Source organism: Panthera pardus, unplaced genomic scaffold (assembly GCF_024362965.1).
Source record: "Panthera pardus isolate Hobbes unplaced genomic scaffold, ASM2436296v1 HiC_scaffold_24, whole genome shotgun sequence".
Lineage (NCBI taxonomy): Eukaryota > Metazoa > Chordata > Mammalia > Carnivora > Felidae > Panthera > Panthera pardus.
In genome coordinates this window covers 64,397,726-64,407,433 of record NW_026526810.1, presented here as the reverse complement: position 1 = coordinate 64,407,433, position 9,708 = coordinate 64,397,726, and the positions used below count along the sequence as shown (strand labels likewise).

At 43.3% G+C, this 9,708-nt stretch overlaps 1 protein-coding gene across 1 annotated transcript; it reads left to right on the top strand.

Annotated features, from left to right (window-relative positions):
- The first annotated feature begins 4,473 nt into the window (after window positions 1-4,473).
- LOC109255708 (olfactory receptor 5AU1) lies at window positions 4,474-5,940 on the top strand. The gene has a single exon (XM_019430495.2). The coding sequence runs from the start codon at window positions 4,692-4,694 to the stop codon at window positions 5,625-5,627; it is 936 nt and encodes a 311-aa protein (XP_019286040.2). The 5' UTR covers window positions 4,474-4,691; the 3' UTR covers window positions 5,628-5,940.
- The last annotated feature ends 3,768 nt before the right edge of the window (window positions 5,941-9,708 follow it).

The window sequence follows — 9,708 nt, the reverse complement described above, 5'->3', positions numbered from 1 at the left end:
TGGTTCTCAAAATGATTTTAATGAGTGACAAGCCAACAGACTCAAATAAAGGACACAACTTCCTTAACCATAAATAAAGGATATGAGAAATGAATTGAATGATACCTGCATAGAGAAGACACAGAAGCACTCTATCAATGGGACAAGTATCCCTGGCTTTCAGGTCTCCATTAAGGTATTCAGCTACCTATGATAGCATCTGATTGGGGTGAGGATCTTACCCCATTCTTCACAAAGTTGCCTTTGAGGGGGTTTGTTTGATTTTTGCCTAGTCCATACCAGCTTTTCTGGTAAAGCCTGAAAACATTCCTGAATGTTTACTGTGTGACAAGGTACATCTGAAATCAGTTTTCCAGGCATATCATCATCCTAGAAAGACCCAGATTTCAGGTCTGCTTGGGGAAATTCTGCAAATATAATGGCACAGAAAAGTTGCAAATAAAAAGAGTAAAGATAATGAAAAAGATATACCATTCTAGTAGTAATCAAAACTGTAGTGACAGTTTTTCTATCAGAAAAAGTGTATTTCACAGCAAAAAGTATCAGCAGGCACAAAGAAAGTAATTTTATAATAAGTGGGTAAATTTATCAAGAGGACATAACAATCTTAAATGTTTATTTACCTAATAAAGAAACTTCAAAATATCTGAAGCAAAAGTAAAGAACAATAAGGAAAAATAAACAAACTCACAATTATAGTTAGAGATTTCAATATACTCCCGTTTCAATCCTTGACTGAACAAGTAGGCAGAAAATCCGAAAGGATATAGTAGACTTGAACAACTCTATCAAGTAAGCTGACCTGATTATTATAGAACACTCTACCCAAGAACAGCAGAATATACATTCTTTTCAAGTGAACACGGAGTGTTCGCCAAGATGGAACATATTCTGGGCCATAAAATGAGTCACAATAAATTCACAGGCATTCAAGTTATACAAAGTATGTTCTTTGACCACATGCTACTAAATTAGAAATCAATAATGGGAAGATCCCTGGAAAATCCCCAAATATTTGGAAACTAGTATACATCTTTAATTTTACTATGATCTTGGGCAGGAAGGTCCTCAGCCATAGTCTAGGTTACAGTGTACATTGGTAAAATGGCATACAAGAACACCAAGAATACTTCGTCTTCCACTGTACTGGAAGTACAGATAATAATTACATAAGAGTTAAGTTTAGGGTCAATAGAGAACAGTCTTTGGGGGCTAATGATGAACATATTGGTAGGGATCTCGTGTGGATCCATTCTCTCCATTCCCAGTTTCCCAATCACCTTATTATTCCTCAGGATAGAGGCTCTTGGAGAGGTTACTAACTTTGCCAACACATTAATGGGTCTACCTGGGGCCAATTATTCTCACTTCCTCAGCTGCCTCCTAAACCCTCATCAGTGAACACATCATCCTCCCCAGCTGTGAGCTACTAGGCTGCCCAGGGGAAGGGATATCTCTCCTCAGGACAGCATCAGTTGAGGGGATGCCTTGGGGAACAGGGCTGTCTTCCTCCCATCACCACGTGAGAGGTTAAAGTCAGTAGCATCTCTGATCTCCAGATTCAGTCTATGTACCCAGTAAATCTGGTTTTGTCTTTATGGTTTTTCTACTGAAGGCTTGTGTTCTGACCCCCAGAGCAATAACAGCTTTGCCATCAAGTCATATGCTTTACTTGAAATAAAGTATTTGCTTAAGAACATGTCAAGCAACTTTGAAGGAGGAAATTCTTCTGGTGTTTGATTATCATCAGGTAATACTTCGATTTCTGGAAATTGATGACTATTGATACACATTTAGGAAGAAAATGACCAAGACAACTATCCTACCCACGGGCTGATTTTCCAGGACACAGAGGATTCCAGTAGGTTAGAAAAGGATATTTATATGTGGCTCAGGAGGATCTGTCTGTTCCTGCAGGCATCCCATGGTTTAGTGTTTCTTGAAGTGTGGTTCAGAGATCACCTGTTTCAGAATCACCAGATTTGGGCCCACAGGATCAAATTTTCTGAGGTTGGGACCTGGATCTGCACATATAGCAAGCTCCTCCAGTGAACCTTGGGAAGGGCAGCTTAATGTTTAAGAACCACTGTTTGGGGTCATCATTGCTCAAAGAGACCCACTAGCTGCTTCCTTTGGCAGCCTTTTCTCTATCTGTGCTCCTGCTCTGCTGCTATCCCAGGGAGGAGGGCAAAGAGGCAAGAGTAAATAAAGCCTCTTGCCTACTCCTCCCTCACCTACAGGCCCAAGGTATTGGTTCTCACTCCTAGACACTCCCCTCCCCAGCCTATTTCCATATGATAAGACCATCCTTAAGTTTTCTTCCTAGTTTTCATTCACAGGTACAAACTGTAGCCAACAGAAATAGAGGGTATTCCAGCATCCTTTGAAAAACTGTCAGAGATGTCAATTTCTTCACAATCCCTCGCTTGGTGTATTCTCTATGTTCAGAGTAATTTTGAATTTAGTGCAGAGTGGAGAAGAGAGATAAGAGGGGAAAGCAGAGGGGAAGAGAGAGAGTGGACTTAAAGCGAGTAACAAACCTGGAGCCTCTGATCAGCTATCCCTTGTATTACCTACCACCCTACCCCATCCCATCCCACCTCTGGACCTCATCTATGCTCTCCTGATAATTGGTCACATTCCTACTTGACTTAGCTTTTGTCCATCCTTTTAATCAGAGAATCAGGGATACTTGACCAGTTACCCACACTGAAACAGTCTATTGAGGAAAGATGCAAAGCTGGATCTCAAGAAGTCCTATTCCACTCTTAACAACCACTTCTCTACTTCCTTGAAGTTCCTGTAAGTTATTCCATCCTGAGATTTTTACTCACTTCTCTGAAGTCCTTGTAATTTGCCTTGAAGCTGGGTTGGCTTTGAAACCAATGGAGCCAGTGACATTTGCAACCCAAATCTAGGGCTGCGCACATCCTTGAAATAATGCGGTGTATTACAAACTAGCAGCTATTGGGTTAAGAATGGCTGAATGTTACACCTCAGTGACATCAAATCAATCACGGAGTTATGCTCCATGTGCTTTAAAAGAAGTTACCAATGCTCTGTGTTCAAATTTGCCCTCTTATATTTTGAGCATCCCAGCTTTAGTAGAGTGTGTGACCTCTTTGGGCATTACAATGCTTTCTTGTCACCATTCACAGTACTCTATCAATGGCCACAGTGCCTTCATTACCTACTTGACAGTCAAAGTTAGTTGTTCATATGTTTAGAATCTTCTCCTGCCCTGGTAGTTTGATGATTCTGGGAACTTTGCTAGTGGGATAAACTAGAATCTTTGCCTGCTGAATTCAGCTCTCCTCTCCCGAATCCTCCCAATATCTTCCATGGTGTCATTCACATACACTCCTCAGGGCAGGAGGAGGGGGCTCACTTACGCACTTTTCTGTCTTACCCAATTACATCTGGCTTCAAAGTCTTCACAGCTGAGTGTCCTCACCTAAGACCATAGAGCTCTTAAATGACTTAACTGACTCCAGAACCCAAAGGTAATTCAGGAACATGGTGGCAGAGCAGCCAATGGAGGGGAAAATAGTATGGTGTTTATTTAGGTAGTGCATCCATGGCCTCATTCATTCTCTGAGTAGGAAAGGCATTTTATTTACAGAGCTTTACAGAGCTGTTCCTTCCCCTCTGGCTCCAATGGCTTCTCAGTCCAGGATGAACCTGTTTCCTGGCAATGACTGGTGACTTTGTAAAGGATGCTCCCAAGAACAAAGTCTCAGTTTGCTCTTCAGAGCCCTACATCATCCCCATGTCTCCACATCCCCAACCCTCATCACTGTTAGAACTCACAGTAGGGTTTGGCTTGTGCCAAGTTCACAGAGGCAATTTTATAGCTGAGCCAAGAAATCACCCCTAACTCCCCTAGAATATTCAGGATCCTCTGAAGGCCTGTTCAGTCACTCCTGCTTAGTACAAGTGTCTCTGTCTTGTATTGTTTGGTGGTGGGTTGCTTGCCAAATTTTGTCATTGTTTCATTTTATTTATCATATTTAGTTATGTGCTAGGTCTGTCTCTCTTGTGAGAATAATCAAAGCTAACGTTCTTTGAACTTTCTTAGCCTGCCAGGCTTTGTTCAAGTGCCTTTGCATGGATTAGTTCATTGGATTCTTTCAACAGTCTTTTAAGATTAGTGCCATTATCCCTATTTTACAGATGAGAAAACTGAAATCAGAGAGGTTAAGTAACATTCCCAAGGTTACACAGCTAGTTAGTGGTGAGGTCCCAGCATGGAAACTTGGCAGTCTGATGCCAGAGCCTGAGTGCTTTAACACAAAATATACTATCTCTAGAATATAAGCTCCCTAAAGTCAGACACTTTTGTATTGCTGACAAGAAGAACACAGAGCTAAGCATATGGAAGACTGTCAACAAATATTTGGTAAGTAACTGCTTCATTATTGAGAACTTCTTAAGGTCGCTGAGAGACCAAATGGTATATGTTGCTTTTCTATTTTTCATTGCTGCTCTAGTAATGCTTACAGACTATCCAATCAACCAAGTGGAGAAGACCCTCTCTATGACCGAGTTCCAGCTACAAAGGACTTTTTCAGTGAGACCAGTCTTCAGAAGGCTGTCCTTAGCCAAAGCAGAACTAAACCCAGTGAGAGCCCCTGAGGGTTCCACATCATTTCTGGTGGTCCCCTCTTTACACACCAGGGCACTGGAGAAATATGGAAGGGGCAAACCTGAGCCAAGAGATTGAGTTTGAGCTCTTGGGCCTCACCAGGGACCCCCAACTCCAGAGGTTGCTCTTCATGGTATTCCTGGGCATGTACACCATCACTCTGCTGGGAAATCTGATCATGTTCCTTCTGATTCACATGAGCACCCCTCTGCATACACCTATGTACTCTCTCCTGAAGAGCCTCTCCTTCTTGGACTTCTGTTACTCCTCCACGGTTGTCCCTCAGACCCTGGTGAACTTCTTGGCCAAGAGGAAGGTGATTTCCTATTTTGGCTGCATGGCTCAGATGTTCTTCTATGCAGGTTTCGCCACCAGCGAGTGCTATCTCATTGCTGCCATGGCCTATGACCGCTATGCTGCTATTTGTAACCCCCTACTCTACCCACTCACTATGTCTCCTGAGATCTGCCTGTCTCTCATTGTGGGCTCCTACGGTGCAGGATTTCTCAATTCTCTTATCCACACAAGCTGTATCTTTAGTCTGAAATTCTGTGGTGCCCATGTGGTCACTCACTTCTTCTGTGATGGACCACCTATCTTGTCTCTGTCTTGTGTGGACACCTCGCTGTGTGAGATCTTGCTTTTCATTTTTGCTGGTTTCAACCTTTTGAGCTGCACCCTCACCATCTTGGTCTCCTACCTCCTAATCCTCATCACCATCCTGAGAATGAACTCAGCCCAGTACAGGTTCAAGGCCTTTTCCACCTGTGCTTCCCACCTCACTGCTGTGTGCCTCTTCTATGGCACAACACTTTTTATGTACCTGCGCCCCAGGTCCAGCTACTCCTTGACTCAAGACCGCATGGTGGCCGTGATCTACACAGTGGTAATCCCAATGTTGAACCCCCTTATTTATTCTTTGAGAAACAAAGATGTGAAGGAAGCTTTAAGAAAGGTTTGGGGCAGGAAAATAATGGAATGATCTTCTCAACTCATTACCACATCCTTCCTTCCTTCTTTCTTTCCTTCCTTCCTTCCTTCCCTCCTCCCTTCCTTCCTTCCTCCCTCCCTCCCTTCCTGTCTCTTTCTCTCTTTCCCACATACCTTTAGAAAGCCAAGGGAGGGAGTCTAGGTGGCTCAGCTAATAAGCATCTGACTTTGGCTCAGGTCATGGTCTCATGGTTTGTGAGTCCAGGTTCCACATCAAGCACCCTGCTTCTGGTGAGCCCCACTTCTCTTTCTCTTTCTCTCTCTGGCTCTTGTGGGATTCTCTCTCTCTGCCGCTCACTCACCTGCTCGCTCTCTCTCTCTCTCTCTCAAAAAAAAAAAAAGCAAGCAAGCAAGCCAAGGGAACTTTACCAGTTGGGAGTTGTGGTGCCAACCTGTGCACATTTGCTCACTCCCTGCTATGAATGACCGGCATACACTCTGGTCTGCCGGTGCTTCTGCATCTACCTTCCACACAAAGAATTGTTGATATCATAGAGACTAAACACAGCTGAGGGTGTCAGCTTGTTGCATAATTGGACCACTGGCAAGACTTAGTCATGACTTTGTTCAGATGCTTCACTCATATTTCCATGTGTGAGTACTTTATTATTAGAAACTGATGTTTATATTCCTCATAATAAATCTCTCCTTAACTAAGTTGAAGACTTTGACTCCTCCCCTCCTTTACCATCTCCTCTTTGTAAAAACTGACTTTTTTTTTTTAATGTTTTAGTTTTGAGAGACAGAGACAGAATGTGAGTGGGGGAGGGGCAAAGAGAGAGGGAGACACAGAATCTGAAACAGGCTCCAGGCTCTAAGCTGTCAGCACAGAGCCCCACGCAGGGCTCGAACCCACGAGCTGTGACATCATGACCTAAGCTGAAGTCAGACACTTAACCGACTTAGCCACCCAGGAGCCCCAAATGTATAGATTGTACGAATTCCAGTTGTACTAAATGTATAGATTTGTTTGGGAGAATTCACATCTTTAGGATACTGAATTTTTTTATGAACATGCTTTATCCTTGTACTTATTAGGTTTCTTTAGTGTCTTTTATTAATGCTTTATGACTTTGTTCATAATTTCTCCCTATCCAGAGACCTCATATCTTTGCTTATCTATGTAACTTATATCTAGTATTTTTTAAAGTTTATTTACTTCAAGAAAAAGAGAGCATAAGCATGGGAGGGGCAGAGAGAGAATCCCAAGAGGCTCCATGCTGTCAGCCTCAGAGCCTATTCTGGGGGCAATGGGGAGAAGGAGGGGGCAGCTCCTCTTACCTGTTTCATGCAAACCCATCCAGAAATATTCTATGCATCTCTGGGAAATCACACCCCCAACACACACTCAAAAATGATAATATTGTATACCCGGTGCTCAGCATCCAGATTTTTTCATTTAACAACATGTATGGATTGTTTTAAATGCTTATTTATTTTAGAGAGAGACAGACAGAGCACAAGTGGGGGAGGGGCAGAGAGAGCAGGAGACATAGAATCTGAAGCAGGCTCTAGAATCCAAGTTGTCAGCACAGAGCCTGATGTGAGGCTTGAACTCATGAACCATGAGATTATGACCTGAGCCTAAGTTGAATGCTTAACCAACTCAGCCACCCAGGTTCCCCTAACAATGTATCTGTTTTAAAACCTAGTCCAGAGCCCAGATGGCAGAACAGCATGGAAGTTTTGTGTGTGTGTGTGTGTGTGTGTGTGTGTGTGTCTTGCATCCATGAAATACACCCAGATCAACACTAAACCATCCTGAACACCTAGAGAACTGATATGAGGATTAACACAACAATCTGCACAACCTGAACCACAGAAATCAGCAGGTATGCAGCGCAGAGAGGTGAACTGGAGAGAAGCTGCAGGGGCAGGGGGCTGTTTTTGCATGCAGATCGAGGATGGAGACGCCAGGGAGATTACAGGAAAATCACCTCCCTCAAAATCAGCTGGAGAGAAAGTGGAAAAGTGGAAACAGCCGCAGGGACCGAAAAGGGAGAAAGGAGAAAGGAGAGGGTTTAAGTTCCATTAAGACTCTATAAACGGGGAGTGCAGAGCCTGAAACTCCACAGCTCAATACCTGGTGGTGCTCTGGTGGGAAGGGCGAATCCCCAGGAGCAGAGTGAAGTCCAATGGTCTTCAGGCCACATGGGGAGAGGCGGTTCCCCTGCTTGGAGGACATCTGGTAGATGTGTGGCCCCCCACACGAAAAGGCCCCAGTGGGTCTGGGAGAACAACCACATTCACCGGTGCTGGAACAAGGTCGTTGGCGGTGAAGCCTGGCGCCAGATGCGTGTTGTGATTTTCCATAATCCCTGAAATGCTGCTGCTACACGATCGCATGAACTTTTTCTGGGGCGGGCTGGAGTCCAGCCTCAGCCTCTGGGCATCAGCAGCAGCACAGTCCCATAAATGTTCCTGGGTGCAGCCGGCACTGGCCATTGCTCGTTGACACCCTTCTACAGAGGGGCAGAACGGGTTAAAACCGCAGTCCCTCAGAAGTGAGGGGTCGGGAAACACAGCCGCATCTGAGATAAAACTCAGGAGCGAGGTGCTGCCTAGCAACCTGACGGCTTGGTCATGGACAGTGTAAAAGCAGGGAGTGGACGAAAGCCGGAGACAAAGGACAGGTGTGCGATTGCTGGTCGGGGAGAACGGAGTTCAAATACTAGAGACGGGGTAGTTGGGTGACGCCAGTTTGACCACTCCCGCGCATGCGCATACGCACCTACAAGCACCGCAACAATCCGCCCCAGTAAGCTAAGCAGCGCCATCTAGTGGAGAATGGAGCTGTTACACTAAGCCCAACCCAACTGGGCCAACCTCTCTTCGGAACACGTCTCTCCGCCTGCTTCATTTACGGACTATAAAGTGCTTCATAGTTTGACTTCTAGGGGAAAACAATGTAATTTCAATCGTATTTAAGTCTGTTCGCTGGTCTGTCTATTCAATTTTTGTTTTTTGTTTTTCTTTTTCATTTCTTTTCTTTTTCTTTAATGCAGAAAGAGAAAATATTTATTTCTGTTTTTGATTTTTATTAAAAATATTTTTCCTTAGGGGCACCGGGGTGGCTCAGTCGGTTGAGCGTCTGACTTTGGCTCAGGTCACAATCTCACAGTTTGTAAGTTCAAGCCCCACGTCAGGCTCTGTGCTGACAGCTTGGAGCCTGGAGCCTGCTTTGGATTCTGTGTCTCCCTCTCTCCCTGACCCTCCCTTGCTCATGCTCTGTCTCTCTCTCTGTCAAAAATAAACAAACATTTAAAAAAAATTTTTTTATATTTTTCTTTAAATTTTTTCTACTATAGTTTTTACTTTTTTTGTAAATTTTTCAAATTCTATTTTACTTCCACCATTTCATTTTATTCTATTTCTTTGTATTCCTTTTTTCAAATTTTCAAAAGTTTTCCTTTTTTTAAATTCCTTTTTCTTTAATCTATCAAGCTCCTTTCAACACCCAGACCAAAACACACCTAGGATCTAGAATCATTTTATTTGATTTGTGTGTGTGTGTGTGTGTTGTTTCTAATTTTTTTACCTTATTAATTCCTTTTCTTCCTTCAAAATGATGAAATGAAGGAATTCACCCCAAAAGAAAGAGCAGGAAGAAACAACAGCCAGGGACTTAATCAACACAGATACAAGCAAGATGTCTGAACAAAATTTAGAATCATGATAATAAGAATACGAGCTGGGATCGAAAATAGATTAGAATCCCCTTCTGAGGAGATAAAAGAAGTAAAAGCTAGTCAGGATGAAATAAAAAATGCTCTAACTAAGCTGCAATCACAGATGGATGCTGCAGCGGCAAGGATGGATGAGGCAGAGCAGAGAATCAGCAATATAGACGACAAAGTTACGGAGAATAATGAAGCAGAAAAAAAAGAGGAGGACTAAGGCAAAAGAGCATGATTTAAGAATCAGAGAAATCAGTGACTCATTAAAAAGGAACAATATCAGAATCATAGGGGGTCCCAGTAGATGAAGAGAAGAAAAAAGGGTAGAAGGGTTATGTGAGCAAATCATAGTGGAAAACTTTCCTAACCTGGGGAAAGACACAGACATCAAAATCC